We start from the raw sequence: 22170 nt of genomic DNA, 5'->3' as shown, positions 1-22170 counted from the left end.
CCTCTATGTTACTTTTTCTTTTTCTTTCTTTTTTCTTTTCTTTTCTTTTCTTTTCTTTTCTTTCTCTCTCTCTCTCTCTTCTCTCTTATTTATTTATTTTTTGTGGAGCCAGGGATTGAACGATTGAACTCAGGCCCTTGTGCTTACCAGGCAAGCACTCATTCTACTGAGCTATCTCCCCTGCCCCTATATTTTATTCTATTAGTACCTTTAAAAAAAAAAAAAAAAAACAAAACTGGGAATCAAACTCAGGGCCTTGCACTTGCCAGGCAGGCGCTTGTGCCACTGAGCTACATCCCCAGCCCATCTAAGTCATTTTAGAAAGTATATGTAATGCTGCAAACATTGAGCAGCTTGCTCTTCTTTATGACCATTTAGATCAGAAGTATTTCACTTAAGAAAGTGGGGTCTTGGGCTGGGTTTTGGGGGGTACATTTGTCTCCTCACCAATAGTGTCCTTCTTATTTATTACAGGACTTCTTCAAGCAAGAATTGACTTTCATTAGCACATTTACTGAAATTGTTCAAAATAAGCCACTTTTATCTTATTATTACCAAGAAGACACCAGAGCCACAAATTTAGGATGGTGGAGTAGTGTTGCACAGGTACCCGCATCCCCCACCCCAGGCACGGCACTTGTGGTCCTAGGGCCTCAGACACCAGCCCTGCCGCAAGGGCTCCCCGAATAAAGCGAGGCAGGGCCTCGCGTTTATCTGGTAGCACAGAAACGGTCCGTTTGGAAGAATTTACACTGGGTGGCTACTCTGGTTCAAGCTAGAGAATGAATATTAAATAACAAACATGATCGTAATTGCTTTATGGAAGAAGACTGCTTTGAACTCAGTCATAAACTTCACTCTGCAGCATATTAATAAATGGCAGTGACAGAACTGCAAATGGGCATGTGTGGTAGCTGCTGTGGTTGAATCAGATTCTCCCCAGGCTTAAGCAAGACATTCATCTCAGGAAGACCTCAGCTGTTTTGGGGACATAAAACCTGAGAGTTGGTTTTAACTCTGCAGTGACCCAGCACCTGCCTAGTAAGCACAAGGTTCTGAGTTCGATTCCTGGTGGCCAAAATACAAAGCCAGAAAAGCCCCTGCAGGCTGTGCGCCTCTTGGATAGAAATAGGAGGTTATGATCAGGGCCTTCTCCGCTTAATCTTCACAATTAAATCGTTAGCATTGAAAATTCGAACAGATCTTAGTAGTGGCTTGAGCGTCTTCATCAGAGCTGAGAACACTAAGGCTAGGAGTAGGAAGTAAGCAAGCCAGCGGTGCATCAGTTACAGCTGAGTTCCAGGTGTGGTAGTGCACACCTGTGACCCCAGCCCTCGAGAGGCTGAGGCAAGAGGATCGAGACCGGCCTGGGCTACAAAGTGCTCAGTGCCAGCCTAAACTGCATAGCGAGACCCTGCTCAAAAAGAAACAACAACAACAACAACAAAAAACCCTGCTCAGCCTTTACTGATTTGCTGCTTCAGGTTGACAGAAAAAGGAGCAGAGCTAGAAGTGCCTGGCTCCGGGGGGCTGGGGGCAGGTTCTGGGTCAGAACGGCAGGCTGAGCGTCTGCAGGGGAAGCTAATGGGCCCTGCCTCGTGGAAGGCTCCGCAGTGCCCCATCTGAGAATGCAGTCAGAAGCGTAAATGCGAAACAAGAGAAGCCAAAAAGCAGAAAGGGTACAATAGATCCAGGAGTCCTTAAACTCAGAAGACAAACATGCATATCTTTCCCCCTCCTTTCTTTCCTTCTTTTTTTTACTTTCCTTCTTAACTCAACCACTGGTTAGCTCAGGAGCATTTACAGGTCTGTTCCTAGTTTCTCCTTTTTGGGTTAAATAGACCAAGCCAGTTTAACAAGTTCTCATGCTATTTGATTATATCGTTCTGCTTCTGGTCCCCAGCAGTCTTCCCACAAACTTGATGATTTAGGGACTTCCAGGGGGCCTGATGCTTTAAGACCTCACTCCTAAGTATTGGTGGAGCCATCCTGAGTCATGTGTAGGGAGGTTATGCTGATACGGTCCTTTCATGATGAAGCACATTGTTTCTGCCATTAAAATAAGAGTTCCACAGGAAGGGTCACCGTGTGTGTGCATTTCTGATCATCCCTTGCCTGGACTGGATTTATGACCTAAATGAAAAATAAAATATGTCTGTCAAAACATTAATTGATTCAGTGATCTGGATTGAAAAATGTAATACTTAGCAAGAAAATATACTGAACTTTGAGCTTACCTACATACCTGCTTATAGCAAGCTGGCCTTTGTATGAAGTATTTATGAGCACGTTGGCCCATTGGAAAAATAAGGGAAAGTTTTAAAATACACCTTGGGTAATAAATAGCATTATCAGGATTACTGGCCTAGATGGTCCAGAGGAAAGCAATATATAAATGTCATTTCTGAATTTAAGTGAGCGAATTTCTTTTTTATGCTTTGTGACATCATTTATGTAGTTCTGGGAGGGAGAGTGTCATACTCTTCGGAGTGGTGACCCTCAGAAATGCTTCATCCCTAACATCGGTGGCGTTCTGCTGAGCTTCAACAACGTGAGCATCCCCAGGGGAGTTTTCAAAAGGAAAAGATACAAGCAAACAGAGTATAGGAACTCTTCTTTTATGTAAAATTACTTTGAGGGCCAGCCAAATAGCTCAGCAAGTTAAAGCGACTGCAAGCAGGTACAGGGCCCGGGTGTTGGATCCCCAGGCCTGCCCTGCTGGCCCCACCCCCAGGGCGCGCTGAGAGGGTAATTGGACTGGGCATGGTAGCACGTGCCTGTAATCCCAGCTCTTGGGAGGCTGTAAACAGGCGGATCACCACGAGTCAGATCTAGTAGTGAGACCCTGAACGCCCTGTAAACCTTTCCCTAAAATACAGAAAAAATAAATAAATAAAAATAAAATTACTTTGATGTAAAACTGCAACACAGGTGCTTCCTTATGTGTAAGGAGGCCAGTGGGAGAAATTACCGCTGGGGTCTAGGTCACTGCACATAATCACACTTCCTGCCAGCTGGGTTGGCTTTTCTAATCTCAAGCCATATTTTTGTGCAGACCTGGCCGTGGAGCCACATGCTGTGGCTTAGTTGGTGCCCTAAGTGAGGCGTGTACAAATCTGTCCTGTGTGCTAGTCAGCTTTCCCTTCCTGTAACAAATACCTGAGAGAATCTTATTTCGAGAGAGAAAAGAGTTATTTTGGCTCATGGTTTTGGAGGCGCCAGTCCCAGATGGGTTGGCCCTCTGGGTTCTGGCCCATGGTAAGGCAGCAAAACGTGGCAGAAGCACGTGGCAAAGCAAAACCCTTTGCCTTGTGGCCAGGGAGCAAAAGAGAATAAGGGGAGGATTGGGTTCTCACCGTTCCTCTGAAAGGCACAGCCCCAAAGACCTGAGGGGCGCCTGCTACCCCACCTTTGAAAGGTTCTGTGGCCTCCCAGGAGCACCTTGCTAGGAGCCAAGCCCTGCACAGGGGCCCTGGGGGCACTTAGGGTCCAGATTGTGGCCCCCCATAAACAACCATCTGAACCTTCTTCGCTAGGAAGATTTAGTATTACAAGGACCTGACAAAGGTGGTCCCACCGGTGCTGCCGTCCTGACTACTAACTCTGTGCTGTGGATTTAAAAGTGGTTTCATTTGGGTGTTGGCCCACGTGAGACTGACTGTAGAAAACTGCACATGGCAGAAGGCTGAGGCAGGAGGATCGCTGTGAGTGTGAGGCCAGCGTGGGCTACATAGCAAGACCCTGTCTCAAAAAATAAGAGAGAAAAGAAAAAAAAATTTGCCCATGGAACAGGTATGCAAAAGTTTAATCTTTGGCTTTATAGTAAGATAATGCCTCCTAATAATTAATAGCATTACCATTTGGCTCAGGACCAGTTAACAAAGATGTCACTAAATCTTTTTGCTGGCATAGTTATCCATAGTTGAAAAATGATGAACATTTTCCAAGAGAACAAGTTGAGATTTTATAAATCCTCTCACTTGTCTAATTAAAATGTTCCACTAAATGTATTTTTAGGGTTACATTTTTTTTTTGGAAGCTGTTAACCTAAATCCTAACAGATCCTAGAACACTTTTCATGAACAGTTAATGTTAGGCTTTACAATGTAGGAAATCAATTTTTTGTCTTTCAGCAGAATTTGGTTGATTTCATAGTAATTGAATACACATAGAAATTTATAGGCAATTTTATAATGGATTTTGGTAGCTATTTTGTACATATTGGTTTTGTTGTAACTTTCATTTTTTAAAAAAATACTATAAACATAGAAGAAAAAATATATATTTAATAAAAAATTAAAATTACTAATAACTCTATTACCTAGTGATAAACTGTTGATATTTTTGTTGTGTATTCTGTCTTTTCTTTGCCTTTGTTTAAATATCATCACCAATTTTTTAATTTTTAAATGAAAAGTAGGTCATTCTACACATGCCCTTGTGCTTTTTTCTTGATAAACATATTTGGACATTTTCATATTATTAGATATTCTAGGACATAATTTTATTCCCAGAACAGTATTGCATTGTAGTGACCTAGCAGCTTTGTTGATTCTACTATTTTTTCCATTCCCTTGGCATTTATAAGATATAGGCCCTGTGCTTTTGTACAAATAGAACTGTTAAAATTTTTATTTTTCGTACAATCCTCGCTAAGCTACCGGTGTCAGTGCAATTCGAACAAATAAATACAGCCGGTGTATTGGTTCATTTGGAAAATGGGTCACATTGTTGAAAAGACTGATCTCAATGATCCTAGGTCTAAATCTGACCTAAATAACCCCACATTACTCTAAAAAGTTGGGAAGAATCAGTGAGCATTTGAGAAAAAAATAACACACATGAAAAGTAATTAAAAGATTTTGCTTCATAGAATTCATAGTGTGAAGAGAAAATGGGTTGAATGTAAGTTCTGAGGGACAGGCCTGCATCTTCTCTGATGCTTGAGTCATTTGAGACTGTGATCCCTCATTCCTAAGTTTGTTGCGGGGTCACTGGATTGAGGACGTGTACAGTAAAGAAAACTTCCCTTAGCAAGAGTCAAGCGCAGACTTCTGTAGAGGTCAAGTTTCCGAAGAATTGGAAGCAGACAACGCTTTCACCTCTGAGGCGAATCAGAGGCCCCAGAGTCACAGAGGAGCCTTGGCAGCAAGGGTGAGGCGTGTCATGTCAGGTCAGGACGGGGCAGCAGAGAAGGCAGGTGGGTGGCCACGCAGCCCAGGCCACACGAGCAATATTAAGAGGTGCTGTTTCTCAGGGCCTGGTGCGTTTCCAAGACCTTTTAGATGGAGGTGAAAAAAAGATTCCACTCCTTCCTAGGCAGTTTGCTGGGATGTCACGCTTACTAGAGTGGCCCGTCCTGGAGGGGTGTGAGTGTTGTCGTGGTGCCTGTAGCTCCAGTAAAAAAAAAAAAAATAAGACAAGAATGGAGAGAGTTCCCACACGCCGATCTCTAACTGCTGTTCTCCTTCTCCCCGGCTTGGTCTTGCTGGTGACGGCCGCTCGCTCTTCTCTCCTAGCTTTCTAGCAGAGGGTGCCTTCTTTTGTTTTCCACAGAATGTTGATCCAGGTTTGCCTGTATTTTTACTGTAAATTTTTGTGGCGCTGTCTGAAGTTTGTCATGAGGAAGCTAACCGGAAGGTGTGAACTGCAGCGAATTTGCTACAGCACCAAGCCTGGGGCCTCCCGAACCATGAAAATTGGTAAGCACGGAACGAGCAAGCAAGCAGGCACAGAGGGGTTTTTGTTTGTTTGTTTTTACAGTACTGGAGATTGAACCTCAGGCCTTTTGGACACAATAGAAATTCTCCATCAGTGAGGTACATCCCCAGGATTTTTTTTTTTTTTTTATTTTAATTTTGGACAGGATCTCTATATACTTCCAAGGCTGGGCTCAGGTTTGCAGTGCCCTACTAATTGGTGGAATATAGGACACAATTTTATATTTCAGTGTAGTTTTTTTCTTTCTTTTTTTGTGGTACCAGGGATCGAACTTAGCACCTTGCACTTGCCAGCCAGGCTCTTAAGCCACTCAGCTACATCCCCAGCTTCAGTGTAGTAATTTAAAACCAGCTGTACAGGATAAAATTTTAATCACTTTTTTGTTATTTTAACAGAAACGTCCCTGAGGGATTCCAAAAGTAAGGTAAGTAAAATTATTTTCTTATTTTTTTCAGCAACTTTTCCTAAGCATACTTCTATTATGCAAAGTAAACTTTGTAAGAAACCAATATATTGACTCAAAACTAATGAGCTAGACAGATAGCTCAGAGAACTAAAGCACCTACCTCTTAGGCACAGCACCAAGGTTTAATTCCCAGCATGCAATGCCGGCCCCACCCCCGGGGCATGCTGAGACTGTGACTGAGACTGGGCGTGGTGGCGTACACCTGTCATCCCAGCTCTTGGAGGGCGGAAAACAGGAGGATTACTAGGAGTCCGATCTGTATAGTGAGACCCTGTAGACCCTGTACTAAATACATTTAAAAAAAAAAAAAAAAAAAAAAAAAAAACTAATGCAAGCTGAGAAGAGAAAATCACTTGTCCATCATAAACCACTGTACATTTTACTTGTGAATTTCTAGGTAGATTTATTGCCAAATTCATTGTTGAAGTAACCTTTTATTGTTTGTTGTTTTTTTGAGACATGGTCTTATTTAAGTTGTTCAGGGTGGCCTTGAATTCCTGGCAATCCTTCGAAGCATCTTTTACTGAGGCTAAATCCCCTCAGCCTCCCAAGTGCTAAGATTTCAGGCAAGCACCGCTATGCCCAACAAATTCATCTTTTTAAAATATCTCTTCCAAAACCATTAAAAAGTTTTTTCTTGAATCTAGAAGCCTCATTCTCTAGCATTTCCTCAGTATCTAAACCCTTTAGCTTTATATCTCAGATGTTCTAATAAAATCAAAGGAGCCCTTGTGTTAGCTTTCACAGTACATAGTTGAACATCTCATAAAAGAAAATAATGTTTTCTATTTTAAGATTCTTGGTAATTTTCTCTTATTACTTTTTAAAATGTATTTGGTTGTTACATGGTCTCACTATGCAGCTTGGACTCATAATGATCCTCCTGTTTTCAGCCTCTCCTGCACTGGGATTATAGGCTTGTACCTGCACACCCGGACTCTGTGGCTGGCTCAGCCCACCCTTGAGATGGGACCAGCGCAGCATGTGGTGCCAGGGACCAAACCACGGTGCCTGAGCTTGCCTCAGCTTAGTCTGCTGAGCTACCTCACCTGCCCCTCTCTTAGTATTTAATACTCTTCAGTATAGACATGGTACCTGTTAAGGAAGGGAACTAAATTAGGCAAGGAGAGAAAATTCACATTGCAATGCAAAGAGCTGGAAGCAGATGACAACAGTAAACCCAATAGCAAAGCTATGTATGTCTGTTCTGCATTAAATACCTTAATCAGGCAAATACTTTACCCTAAACGTAAAGTAGCCAATTCACTAGAATTCAAGTACACTAACGTAATGCTTGATTTTAGCTTAGACCTTCATAGAGAAACCCAAGCAAGTACTTGTGATCTCTGCCCCCATATACTCGGTAAGCCGCTGGCATTAACAAATGTGGGGCATGTTTTCCAGCTGTTGCAGACTTCAGTGAGCGTTCACCCTGATGCCATTGAGAAGACTATAGAAGACATCATGGAGCTGAAAAAAATTAATCCCGACATAAATCCACAGTAAGAATATGTTTCATACATACGAAATGAAGAACCCAAGCCATAGAGCCACATTCTGTGTGTCTTTCTCCCTTCCGTCTCTCCTCCCTGCCTTCCTTCCCTTCATGAAATAATCATCTGAAGCATTTTGACTTTCAGATGAAGTGTGAAGAAAACACTGTGCTTTTTCATGTTTGTGCATGACAGTAGCATTGTACGTCCGCTGTGGCGCCTGCTTCCGCTCCACCTTGCCGTGAATGTGGGAAGCAGGACGGATGTCCTTGGTATTGGAATAAGTGACAAAGGGGGCCCAGTCTCCCACTCCGTCTCTCTAAGGCCAGTGTTTCACCTTGACTGTACATGTTCGGATCCTAACTGCACCTGAGTGGCTTCTGCTCCCTGCTCCCTCTGTTTGCTCCTGAATGCTCTCCCGTGACAGACTGGCAGTCCCGGAGGCAGTTCCTACCTGCTTGTCAAGAAGACAAGCCTGTGTGGGAGGAAGAGATGATTTTTCTATGAAAACTTTAAAACTTTATAATTTATTCTGCTCGTCTTGGAAGTATTAAAATGCACTTGGCAGTGTTTGTGACATTTAAAATTAGCTTTATATTTTCCATTGGGTACAGGAATTTTTCAGTAAAATTTGGGGCTAAGGATATTGGATAGAATAAATTCCAACTGCGATATATTTAAAGCCTGCTTTAGGTTGGTGACTGTCAAACTGTCTTTTAGATCTGCATGCATGAGAACAGATGTTACCACTGAGGAAGGCTTTTAATTACCAAGGGCAGGGAGCTAGGGCTGGAGGGAATGACAGCATTCTTGGCACAGGTCTGTCTCTCGGAAGGCGTCTAGGTCCTCACCGGCCAGGGGCTCATCCCAAGTGCTCCATTTGCACCTGGCCTCCACCGCCTTCTTCTGCAGCTGCTTCAGCTAATTAGCTGCCCTTTCCCTATCCAGGCATGAAGATTTATGCAATTATGCAGTCAATGTATTTTGTAAACCATCTGTCCTTTATTTTAATCCTCTAGGAAGGTGACAAGAAGGCAATGCAATTTCTAAATTACGTTGAGGGCTGGGGAGATAGCTTAGCAGTCTAAGAAAATACCTGGCAAGTGCAAGGTCCTGATTTCAATCCTTGGTACTGCATGCTGTGCGGCCCCAGAACCCCATGCTGGCCCTGAAACTGGGTGTGTGGCGCAGGCCTGTAATCCCTGCTGGGGAGGCCAAGAGAGAAAGCTCACTATGAGTCCAAACTACATAGTGAGACCCTGTATCAACAAAAAATAAAAATAAATTTAAGAGGAAAATTATGTTGAATTTAATTCTATCCAGGCAGAAGGGATGTATCAGTCCTCTAATCATATTTAGAGATTGAGTTTGATATGAGAGCACATCTTTTCTGTATCTGTTCTAGCAAAGTTAAATGAGCTGTACTTACGGGGTTTTTTTTGATCGGGGGGGTTTAATACTGGGATCAAACTTAGGACCTTGCACTTGCCAGGCAAGCGCTCATGCCACTGAGTTTACATGCGCTGTACTTAAAAACTTTTTTTTTTTACATCATTCTCTTGATTTCCTTTAAGAAAAGCTGTAAGTAGTGAAGTAGTCGTGGTTTTTTTTGTGTTTGTTTGGGTTTTTTGTATTTTTAAAAAATGTATGTGGTACAGGGTCTCACTACACATCTCAGACTCATAGTAATCCTTCTGTTTTCGGCCTCCCCATTGCTGGGGTTGTAGATGTGCGCCACCACTCCGGCTCTCAGTGGCCAGCTCAGCACACCTGGGGAGGGGCTGGCGTGGCATGCGGTGCCAGGGATTGCACCCCAGTCCCTGAGCTTGCCTAAGCAGGCGAGTAGTCTGCTAAGCTATCTCAGAGGCCCTAGTAGTAATGTTCTATGTTGTCGTTTTTTTTAATCTCTTAATCTGGATTCTCCCTAAATTTACACTGACAGAACCTAATATTTAAAAAACAATCAAACAAACAAAAAAAAAACAAGTATTTTTCTGAGAAAAAGAAATAAGAAGTTGGAGATGGGAAAACTTTCTAAACTTATCCAACTATTATTACTACTAACCTCACTTGGTTTTAATTACATTTTAAGTGCTACTTATGGTGGTGTGAAAATTGCTATACTATTCCATGGATAATTGTACTGCTGATTTCTCTGCTGATCTATTGAAAACAGCAATTAATGTTTAGATTTTTTTTTCTCTCTTCTGTTTAATTTTTTGGACCAATTTTGCATGCTTATATGTGGTAATCTGAACAAGTAATTCAAAGAGAACAATATACAATATAACAATCATTGTTGAATTCCTATCATTTTGTTTAGTGAAATTCTGCATTGTTTTTATTTTTATTTTTTATTTTTGAGGAGATAAGATATATTTGACTTGAGGGGCTGGAGAGATGGCTCAGTGGTCTAAGGCACCTACTTAGAACAAGCTTGGCAAAGCATCAGGGACCGCGGTTCAATCCCCCAGCACCACATGCCAGCCAGCCCTGCCCCCTGGTGGGCTGAGCTGGACACACACACACACACACACACACACACACACATCTGTCTCTCTCTCTCTCTCAAATAAATAAAAATAAAAAAAAAATTAAAAAAAAAAGATATATTTGACTTGAACATTACATGCATGTCTATATGAACATTACATGATGTCTACACGCATTAAAATACCACAGAGCACACCATCAGTATGGGTAAATTTTATATTTCTTTGTATTTGTTAAAACATGTTTAAGTAAAAAGAAATGTCTGATAACTGCTACAAAAACAAGAAAGAAAAAAAAAAACAACTAAGAGTTCATGTTTTCTCACTAGCTTAGTCACATTGTTTTTTAATAGACTTTTTTAAAAATATTTTTTTACTCTCTTAAAAAAACGTACGATAGGTGGGCTGGAGAGATAGCTCAGTGGCATAAGTACCTGCCTGGCAGGCGCAAGATCCTGAGTTCAATCCCCAGTACTGAAAAAAAAAAATACTGTAAGAATCTAAATATCTATCTTTATTCCTTCCTCTCATTTTGTGAATTCTTTTTCTCTTCCCCTAAAGAGTAACTCTCATCTCAGTCCCACGCTGATTTTCTGGGAGAGTGCTACAGTATTTTCCTGGGTACTCTGCTAAATTTAAGTATCTGGTTTGGGGGGCTATAGTAAGAAGTAATTCCGCAGGCCATTTAATTGCGCACAACTTTGAGCTTTGTATTTGCGCTGCCGACGCTGTCCTGTGTCTGGAGTAGACCCATACAATCTTATATTTACTGGGAGAAAGAAAGCTCGCTTCCGAGAGAGAGGGACAGAAAGGGGGCCCAAACGTGTTGCCCAGGAAGTTGCCTTTTCTAGGGATTTTTATATAGTAAAACCATGTGTGAGGCAGGTCTAAGGAGAAGAACATGGGAACTCGCTTAGGTGGGCATGACATAGAAATTTGTTACCTAAATGAGTCCCATCCAGAGTCTATGAAAAAAAGCAAAGGTTACCTCCTCCCAGTGACCTCGTGGACAACCTCTGAGGGATAGGGGGAGTGCAACCCCCATGCTGAAAGGTACCCGGGCCGAGTCCATCTTCTCTGAAAGCAAAGAATGAATTTTAGGAGCAATGGAGGTTAAGAGCAGAATACATTTACTGGAAGAAAGCAAGCTCCTGGTGGAGAGAGGGACAGAAGGGGACCTGAGCAGGTTGTCTCTATCCCCAACTTTATTTATTTACTTTCTTTTAGTAAAGGTCTACAGGGTGTAGTGATCCGCCTCTGTTCAGCCTCCCGGAGAGCTGGGATTACAGGCAGGGCTACAGAGCTCAGTCTCAATTGCTGTTTTAGCGTGCCCCAGGGGGCAGGGCCTGCAGGGCAGGCTGGGGATCTAACCCCTCTGCCTAAGCAGCACTGTAATCCGATGAGCTATGTGGCCGGCCCTCCTGCCCCCAACTTTAGATTTAATCTTTATGTACCTTATTCCTCTCCAAGAAGATGATGTCACTGTCATGGTGATTATATTGACTGCCACTACAACACAAATGTTTGAAGCAAGTGAGAGAAGCAGGTACAAAACCATCCTGGACAGTGTCAGGTGAAATGGCTAGTGTTCAACTATGTCTGAACCAAGAGAATACAAGACTAAAGAATTTAGCAAGAATTGATAAACATGAATTACTACCTTCAGGTTTTGAAATGCCACCGAACAAGTACAGGCCAAATAAGAGCGCAGTTTATATGGTAGTAGTTTCCAGGCAAAGACTCTTGGGGATTAGTCGGGGATTAGTCACCTGCCTAATAAACGTGCAGCATTCTGTGACTGCTTGGGGAGGGCCTCGAAGGAAAAAGGGCCGGGCCTGTGCGTGATTGGTTGCCAGACTCTTTCCTGTTCAGGGAGAGGTTGTCAGCGGGGTGTGAATCAGACTGTGTATTCCGAGAGGCCTGAGCAAGATGGTGCAGTTTCTGAAAACTGTATCCCGTGAGAGGGGACTGAAGGACTAGGGGATATTTTTTTTACAACCCTGATGATGAGACTAGAAGAATGAATTGGGATCTTAAACACCCATGGCAGAGGAAAGGCAGAAGTAAATTTCCTTGGAGGATATAATTTGAAACTTCGCGGTAGTATGCAAAGGCAGATTTGTTTCAGCATTTAAAAAAAAGCGTTCAGACAAGCAGAGCGGTTGGAACGGTTGGAACGTGGAATCTTACTGAATTGTGTCTTCTCTCTTGGTCCTGCCTTTTCTGTCAGAGATATCCCCAAGCAGATATTTTGCTTCATTTCATTTTTGCAATCCCTTCTTTTGCAAGACCTCTCTCGCCCTCCTCCCTCCCTCTCTCCCTCTCATTCTCTCATTCTCTCTCCCTCCCTCCCTCTTTCCCTCATTCTCTCTCCCTCCCTTCCTCTCCCCATCTCTCTCCCTCCCTCCCTCCCTATCTTTCTCTCTTCCCCTCTCTCCCTCTCTCCCTCTCCCTTCTCCTCACTTTCATACCCATTCTTCAGGGATGATTCTAACTTACCAACCTAGGCAGCCTAAATGATCTCCAAGGACCTGTTACTACTGTATTCTCTACGTCTTAGTTTCAAGTTGCCTTCCATAAAGAGTGGCCTTGTTTTTACACTAAACTTGCAATTCAGCTAAAGAAAAAGCAAGAATGGGAGAAAGAAATGTGGCCAGGTTATATAAGTATCCATGCAGAGCTTCAATAAAGATTGTGCTCCTGTTAAGTAGAACAATTTGAGTGATTTCCTGACTGCTATATTAATAAGAAAAGACCTGTGTCCTCACACCAAGTGGGCAAGGGCCAGACATACACGTTTTTCTCTGTGTGTATTTCTTTTCTTCTTGAACACCTTAGGCTGGGAATCTCTCTTCAGGCTTGCCTTCTGCAAATTGTGGGCTACAGAAATCTCATTGCAGACGTGGAAAAGCTGCGCAGGGAGCCCTACGATTCTGACAATCCCCAGCATGAAGAAATGCTTTTGAAGGTAAGTCCCTGTGACGCTTGCGTCCCTCTTCTGCTGCTGCGGCCCCTGCAGTGCTCAGAGGCTGGGGATCCTGCGCTGTGACTGCTGGAGGCGCCAGGGATTCTTGCTGATTCAGAGGTTGCTGGTAAAGTTTTCGGCAGAAAGTTCATGTGAGAAGTTAGCCGAAAAGCCCATTTACTTTTGGTATTGGAGAACACATCAGAGGTGACCTCTGTGGCTCTCAGAGTCACCTCGTTCTGATTGTTTCACATGTGCTGAAAGTTGGGAGGAGAAAAGCATTTGTCAGACAGCATCCTGGGGTTTTCATGTAGGACTTTTACTGTATATCAAAGATGAAGTTCATTTCCACTTAAGCGATAGCTCTCTTGGGAAATTTCCCAAGACAGTAATGCTGATTATTTATTCATGTAACTTGGAGAGTGTTCAAAGAAGAGGTATAGATTTATGTTTGGCATGTTAAAACTGTGGGACTATAATATGAAATCATAAATACGCTTGGCCCACTTTTTTATGAGCAGAATATATTTATTGAGGGAAAGAAAGCTCCTATCCAAAAGAGGGACAGGAGAGAGGTCCGAGTGATTTGTCCCCAGGCCCACTTTAAAAGAAAAGAAAGACGTTATAAATTTTATAGGCATTGTACATCATGACACATGCCTGTAATCCCAGCACTCAGGAGGCTGGCTGGAGGATTGCCATAAGTTCAAGGCCAGCCTGGGCTACATAGTGAGTTCAAGGCTAGTCTGAGTTATACGGCAAGACACTGTCTCAAAAAACAAACAAATTTTACAGGGAGCCAGTCTGTGGCTCCTTAGTAGACCAGCTTGCCTCCTACAGACAAGACTTAAGTTCCATCCCCAGCAGTGGAAAACACAACAAAACAAAGAACCATAGGCTCTCATGGTGTACTGTATGACATTACTAAAACTGTACCCCAAAAAAGACTGTATTTTGAGTTAAAGAAATTACCAAAGAAGAAATTACAACCAACCTACCAACCATTAGAACTACTTTTCTGAGATGTTGTATATATTCCCTTATGAAAATAGGTGCTTTTTAAGAGTACTTTTTCCCTTCTTCCTAGAATTCAAAAAAACAGTGACACAATTGGGAGGACGCATTTGCTTGGCTGCCTTAACTTTGTCTTATGGAAAATGTCAATAGATGACGTAATTTTAAAACTGTATCCTACTGTGTTTTCTGTGAATGAGTTTCCATTTTATGTATGTAAGTACTTAAGCAGATGACTCGTTTGTCCCTATTAATTAGTGTTGGATCGATATGAGTCATTAAAAATTAAAGAGGCCTCGTTTTTTGGCAGTAGTTGTTCATTTACTCCTTTTCCTCTGTTTAATTGTAGCTAATCTAATAGCTAAGTTCATCTCCTTTTACTGCCTTTTTCTCCCCGACCATATTCTGTTGGAGGTAGTCAAGTTCAACACAGTGGGAATTAAGAGATGAATGAAAGTATCCCCACTGAGCCCTGCCAGCCCACCCCTGGGGCACGCTGAGATGGCAATTGAGACTGGGTGCCCTGGTGCGCGCCTGTAATCCCAGCTCTTGGGAGGCTGAACACAGGCAGATGACTACGAGTCCTATCTACATAGTGAGCTGTAGACTCTGTAGACTCCGTCCTAAATACAAAGAGAGAGAGAGAGAGAGATGAATGAAAGCAAAAAGAAAAAAGTGGTAACTAGCACACTGGTCACAGGACTTGAACAATGCACTAGAAGTGCTGAGATGGCCTCAGAATTCCTGATGACACCTGAGTGCCTGCGGTATGACATCTTAGTTGATCTGCTGTGTGTGAGCTGGCACGTGGTCGGCTTTCGGTGAATCTGGGAGAATTCATGATTTACTGTAGGACATTAGCTACATGTTAAGAGCCGTTAAAAATTGTCTCATCAGTGGTTATAGTTTCAATATGTACATGTTAATCATTTTAATTGTCACAGAAGGTAGGTAAAGTAATGCTTGCTGTCCTTATATTAAAGGTGAGAAAAATGGCAAGCATTGTAGTCTAGTTTCTGATTCACACATGGGCAAATGATACAGCCAGAACTGGTTGCCACTGGGTTTGGCACCTGAGGCAAAGCATCTTTCTGCCCTGAAATGGCTTGCAGTCTAGTTGGGATATATTCTGCATCTACGAAACTCCCTAGATCTTATCCATAGAACACCCCAAACTATGTTGCAAATGTTTTCCATGTCCATAATCTTCTTCTGGCCATTGACTCCAACTTGGGACACTATAACCTTGTGATTCTGCCCACTAGCCGGTAGACTCTTTCCTTCAATCTCCGAAAATACTGCCAGAGGTATTCTTCTAAGACACAGGTTGAGGGATGTTATTCCCTAAATCAAGTACCTCCAGCTTCCTGTGTCCTATAGTAGAAGACCCATGTACCTTGGCATGACATTTGGCCTCTTTCCAGTGTTATTTCCTAAGCTGCTGCTTTTGTATCCCCACTAAATATTTCCACCATGTGCTATCAGTCACCATATGCGTGGGACCTTGCTGGCACTGTTATCTCAGCTACCCATTATTCTTACAGCAGAAACCAGCTTGTTTCTTAAATCATCGTTCCTTGAATTTTAAGTATTTTTGACCTTCCCCAACAAACACAGGAGTGAAAATTTTATTCTCTGCTTGAGCTTATGTAAATTCCAAGTATGATAATAATGACAGAAGTAAGAAACCGAGTGTTTGGTATGGACTAGTCATCGTGTAAGTGTTTCACACTATTTTTCATCAAGTTGTGGCAATAACCTTGTGCTGACATACTGGTATTACCCTATTTTTCAGATGAGGCAATTGAGGCCAAGCGATTTAAGTAATTGCGCAAACTCACCTGGCTAGAAAGGGCTTTTAGCAACTGTGCTGTATTGTCCCTTGAGAGAGAAACCATGCCTTGTGTTTCCAGGGGTTGATGCCTGGCTTGTGGTTGGGCTCCTTCACTTTAAAGATGGATAGTAATACTTTTGCTGCCTACTGCACAAAACTGTTTAGAGCACAAGTCAGCAAGCCAGGACCTGGGGTCCAAGTTTGGCTTGCTTTCCACTTCTATACATGTTTTCCTGGAAGGAAGCCACATTGGACTCACTTTTGTATAGTCTATGGCTGCTAACCTACCACCAAGGCAAAGTGAATTAGTTACAATAGAGGCCATGTGGCCCACAGAGCCCAAAATATTTGCCATCTGGTCCTTCACAAAGTTTGCTGGGCCCGGGTGAATAAACTCAGGTGATATACTACCAAATTGTTCAAGTGCTTTGTTTTATGAGAGGAGGAGGGCATTAACAGTGTTGCTACTTACTGTCCTAAAGTACCCTAAAAAATCCAGGATTTTGTGGTCACTTGCACGTAGGCTAGAAGTAAGTTGGATAATATTACCAGCTCACATAGCACTGTTACGTGAGTTATCCAAGTAAATGTTTCTATTGAAGGTTTTCTAACCACATTGAAATGCAGGCAGACTTAGGTGGATTCATCCACTTAATTGAAATCAGACAACCCAGATCTCTTCTCCTTTATTGATGAGAAGGCAGCCCTGTGGCGGCCATTGTGAGAAGCAGCGTTTCCAAGAAGTCCCTGACTCAAGGCTGAACGATGGCCGCCCCATGTCTGTTCTGAGGCAGACCTGAGACAAGACAGCGGCACCCACATAGGGCTGTGTAACGAACAGCCTCACCCGAGCCAGATATAAAGTCAGCTGCTGAGTGCCAGAAATGACCTTATCTTGGGCTGGCACCCTGCCTCCCACCATTATGTTTTCAAAGTAGATCCCGTCCATCAAAAGAAAAATAGCTGGTCGGGGAGATAGCTCAGTAGTCTAGAGTGCTAGGCAAGCTTAGGCAAAAGTCAGGGACCACAGTTTGACCCCCAGCACGTGCTTTGCCAGTCCTACCCCCAGGGCAAGCTGAGTGGAACACACACACACACACACACACACACACACACACACACGAAAAATAGCTCAAGGCTTCTTACCAGAAATATACCCAGAGCTGTACTTCACATAAGGATTTCAGCATAATTGGCTTTCATCTTTGAAGAAAGTGACCCTTTCTAAAGTAAATAGATTAGCAATTTATACAAGAACGTATTTTAGCCATTAGTCTAGTCTGCCATGATATGGGAAATTATAAAAATGGATATTTTAAAAAGCTTTTTATTATTCAAGCTTTCTACTCTTCCATCTAGTGAATGAGGTTTGTAACCTACCTACCAAATGAGTCACTTGTTTTTGCTGTTATTTCTCACTCACTGGCAGAACCCAGGATTGAACTCAGACCCTTGCGCTTGCCAGGCAAGCACTTATTCTAATGAGCCATCCTGGCCCCCACTCATTGGAATGAAACCAGGTGTTTATTAACTGTGTAGACTCTGAGATTACTTCAAGTTATTATGCAAGTGAATGCAGGGGGCTTTGCACTTTCTTCCCCTTTTGCTCCCTCTCCGTTTTGGCAGTGGCCAGATGAGTTCCTAGATGGTGTTTAGAAAGCCTTTCCCCTGTGGATCTTACCTGGCCTCGCCTTACCTAATCTCTTCTGATAAAGGTTCTGTTTTTATTTGTGCAGAGCACTAGCAAGTTCTCCAGTGTTTAGAAAAGGAGATTTTGTCTGCCCGTGTTTGATATTTGCTTTCAAGCATGACAGGTTTATTTTTTTTGCTGAACGTTTTCTCTTGCCCTTTAGATAATTGAGTTTACCTACTATAGTAGTCCATTAAAATATTGTATAATGTCAGTAGGAATTTTATATATGTCTAAAATAACCATAATAAAGGTGAACTGCAACTGTGTTTGTATTTTCTGTCATCAAATGTTGTGTTTATCATGTATCAGATATGTGAAAGTTCACATAAAGTACAGTGGTTTTATCGGTGTTCTATTTAAAATCCATAAAATGTATAATAAGCACTTTTGAAGTTGAATTATTTTTTAAATCATGAGGAAATGCTGCATTTTTGTTCATGCTTCATCTCTAATGATATAACTTTAGATATTTATAGTCTGAAAAGCGTGCCTGTGTGCCCACCTATGTTAGGAAGAATACTTGAAGCATTGCATATTTATACAACTCTAGGTCTCAGTCTTTGTCAAGTAATGACATAAGCTAAATCTAGCTTTCTGGGGAACACTTAAACACATAAAACAGTTTATTAACCAATGAAGAGGAAAATATTTAGAATTTCTATTTCCCATTAGATAATTGATATTAATTGAAATTCTTCGAGGCAACTCTTAAAGATGACGATACATTTCATGTTTATTAATAAACATTACTGACATGCCTTTATTGGGCTATACAGTAACATTAACTCTCACTCCATTTTCAAGAAATTCCCAGGAGATGATACTCAAGTCAGTCTGCTTTTCATTTTGTTAACTGTGCTGCTAAAAGTTTTGATAGGATGTTAGGCATTTTCTGAGGAGTTGAATAATAGATGACTTCAAAATTCTCTCTGTTCTCCCTTTCCCTTTCTACCTTGAATATTTTAGACAGCCACAAACAGCTTTCTTGTGTGGGGGGAGGGGGTTGTCTGGCCACCTACACATCTAATTTCTAATTTGAAAGGCTTAAAGCACCGAACTAGATAAGCACACAGTACATGACCTTTCAGGCGAGGACAGCACTAACTGCAGCCTCCTGAAAATTCCACCGTTTACTCCTGAGAGTAAGAAGACACAGCCTCCTCTGACTTCTGTTATGAAGCAGTGTTGCTTTGGTTGCATTGAGGTTGAAGAGATCTTGGGTATCTCTAGTGATTTTTCAGCCTATACTTTGAGAATTGCTATAATAGCTAAAAGATGATCACATTTTCAATTGTAATATATCTGTATATACTCAGCTTTGCAGAGCCTTTTCTAATGATGTAGTTGACAAAATCTGGAGCAATAGGAAAGAATTTTTCTGTCTATCTATCGACAAGATTATTCTCTTTTGTCTGTAGTTGTGGCAGTTCTTGAAGCCAAATACTCCACTGGAATCACGGATTTCTAAGCAATGGTGTGAAATTGGTTTCCAAGGTGATGATCCTAAAACAGACTTTCGAGGAATGGGACTTCTGGGACTGTACAATTTGCAGTAAGTAAAACGAAGACTAGTTAAGTATAGAGTGATGCTCTAAGTAGAAGGTCTTTCTCATGTGAAAAAGACAAAATGGAGTTATTCTAAAAGTCACTTCCCAAAAGACACCAAGAGAACATTCAAGTCCTCTGAGAAGTAACTCAGGTTCATAAAATTTTAAAAGCTACCAGGTTCTTCCTTCTATTTCAGCAGACTTCATAGATTTTTTTTTGTAGGAAATCTGAGGCATATTATGAATAACTTTAAACTCTAGGTAAAAACATAAGGAAGGCAGTAGAAGATCGCCTTCTACTGATGACCGCCCCTTACTTGGTAATTGTTCAAGTTTGAAATACTCCTAACACTTGTGTTTGGTGAACACCCCCCACTCTTGTCATTTCACCACTGGACAGGCTGAGGAGGTCACTGTCAAGAGGGGAAGGGGACCTCAGATCCACCCAGGCAGGTCCTTTCTGGAGAGGCAGGAGCTGATTGTTAGGAAGACAAGAGAAAGTGGGGAAAGGCTTTCGCTGAAGGAGCTCAGGGGGGCACAGCTCTGGCACAGAAGCACAGACTGGCCTTGCAGCAAAGGAAAGAAGCTAACCTTTATGGCTCCAGTCATTATCAGTCCTGGTTTTGTTAAGGCTCTGGAGAAGCCCTTGTGGCCTGACGGGGCCCTCCAGCCCCCAGGTGGTGGTTGTCTCTGCTGGGGGCCTTCTCAGTTTTGTGGAGACTGCTGAAATCCAAGGTGATGGCTCTGTTTAGGGACTGACTTCTGTTTGTAGTTGAGTGTCTCTAAATCACTAATCTTGATGTTCTCAGTCCTGAAAAGAGGTAAAATAGGTTATGTAAATGTAGGGCTAATTAACAGTTTTCCAATAGACACTTCCTAATTGATTGGCATACTGATATGCATTGTTGAGCAGGGATCTGACCCAAAGTTTCGAGTTAATAAAAGGGACAGAAACAAACTAAAGCTTAACCTGGTCACTTTCCCTGTTTCCAAGACACAGAACCTGTGACCCACAGATTAAAGGAATAAGGTTTGTTTCAGCTCATGATTTAGAGCGATCAGTCTAGCACGGTTGGCCCCCACCGAGGGAGGAGCAGTCCCATGGCAGAGCCTGGCGAGGAGCAACGTGCACATGCGTATCACAGCGATCGGAGGGCGGTCGTGAGGGGAGAGGCCAGGGAAGCAGGTAGGGTTTCCCTCTCAGCCCCAGGGACTCGCTTCTGAGCAGCCCCAGCTCTACGCAGCACCTCAGCTGCTGCATCTGCTGATGGACAGAGCCCCAAGGTCCGGTGTGCCCCGCCTCCAAGCACAGGGAGATTTGGGGGCGCATCTAGAGCTAAACCATAGCAAAGGTCAAGTTTTACTTTTTTTTTTTTTTTTTTAAACTCACTGGGCTTCTGTAGGCCCAAATGAATGGTTACTGTTTTTTGTTTTGTTTTCATTTGCACAAATAGCTTTTCAGGCCTGACTGCCTCCGAAGAATACACAAGTCAGGCTTTTAATGAGTTGAAGTTTCAGGACTTCACCTGCCTTTGTTCCTGTGATGGTCTCAGATTATCTCAGCTTGATTCTTTATATTTCAATATGCAGCTCTAAAAAATATCAATATCACCTTGTGTCACTCCTAACAATCTGTGCCCAGTCCATGTTCAAATTGGCCATTCTCTCAAAAATGACTTTTTTTTTTGTTTTACAGCTGGATATGTTCAAATGCAATCCCGTGTAAGACCTACAAGTTATACTCTGTTAATATGTTCCTTGAGTCTTTTTCAATTACCAGTCAACTCCATCCTCCCAGTTTGATCTTTCTGCATTTCACCATCTTGGGGAGGATTCTGGGTCAGTTGGCTGACACCGTGCCTGGTGGTCTGCTCTGTCTGTCTGTTCTCACGCCCAGCCCTGGTGTTTGTGAACTGAGGAATTTGGAAAGGCTTGTGGAGACTGGACCTACCTTCACCACGGGAGCCTTGCATGGTCCCTCCACAGCCGCCCTGTGCTGAAATGGGCCAGAGGGATCACCGGCCGCTGGCTCTGTTGTAGAGCTGTCATCACCCTCTCCGCCTTCCATAATCTTCACTGAACCATTAATTGATTGTGCAAATCTGCTTTTCTGGTTCTGTTAGACTTCACTTAGGCTCATTGTTCATCTTTGGTTGCCAATTCTAGGAAGTTGGTGTCCTAGTCCCCCTGTGAGTGATTAAAATTTTTTGCTCCCTGTATTTTTAATTATTTTTGTTAATTTCTTATGCTTTTATATGTACTGTAATTCAACTGATTGCACTCATTTTTTCATACTTAAATACAGTCATCACTTACCAGTATTTTTCAAATCAAAGGGAATCATTTCAAGTTGGTTCTTGTGTCCTTTGACACCACCCTATTAGTAAGGAGAGTGATTTGTTTTTAAAAGAAACTAAATGTCTTGGTTACTTTCTCTCCTTGCTGAGAAAATACCCAGCATCCCAAATTAAGGAAGGAAAGGTTTTTAGCCCACAGTTTGTGGAGGTTTCAGTCTATAATCAGCTGGCTCCAAGGCAGGCTGGCCTGGCACAGGGGCAGCGCTTCACGGCGGCAGAAGACAGCCAAAGCAGCAGGACCACCAGGGGGAGCAAGCCTCTTTTCCTCCCTTATGGTGCCACTGCCGACAGGCCATCCACCCGCAGGTCGGCCTCGCACTCCTCTCCCTGCCCTCCTCTCGCACAGGCTTGAGATGTTTACCAAGTGAGGACCCCGGCTCCTTGCTGTGCTCCTTAGTCAGCCTTCTATACTCTGAAGTTAACACGGCGCATCCACCATGACACTAAATTTAGCCATTTTGGGCGACATCACATTTTTCTCCCTAGATTTCTCTCTGTGAATTTAGAAAGTTTAATCATCACTCATTTTCTATGCAATGCTTGAAATGCTACATTACCAGGCAATGTGACTGAACAGAAAATAGGTCT

At 42.6% G+C, this 22170-nt stretch overlaps 1 protein-coding gene across 4 annotated transcripts in view; it reads left to right on the top strand.

Moving 5' to 3' along the window:
* Positions 1-22170, top strand: part of Elmod1 (ELMO domain containing 1) — a 73790-nt gene that overhangs the window by 36259 nt on the left and 15361 nt on the right. For 2 of the 4 annotated variants that reach the window (XM_004626128.2, XM_023709596.1), the window contains exons 3-7: positions 5557-5702; positions 6117-6145; positions 7592-7689; positions 13011-13140; positions 19097-19230. In XM_004626128.2, the coding sequence (XP_004626185.2) occupies positions 5557-5702; positions 6117-6145; positions 7592-7689; positions 13011-13140; positions 19097-19230 (537 nt within the window). Of the gene's footprint in view, positions 1-474; positions 607-5519; positions 5703-6116; positions 6146-7591; positions 7690-13010; positions 13141-19096; positions 19231-22170 lie in introns of all 4 variants that reach the window. The other 2 variants (XM_023709598.1, XM_023709597.1) reach the window with 2 other exon arrangements.

The sequence above is a fragment of the Octodon degus genome, unplaced genomic scaffold (assembly GCF_000260255.1).
Source record: "Octodon degus isolate 3935 unplaced genomic scaffold, OctDeg1.0 scaffold00012, whole genome shotgun sequence".
NCBI lineage: Eukaryota > Metazoa > Chordata > Mammalia > Rodentia > Octodontidae > Octodon > Octodon degus.
The sequence above is the reverse complement of the archived record's forward strand: the minus strand, read 5'-3'. Positions and strand labels throughout refer to the sequence as shown.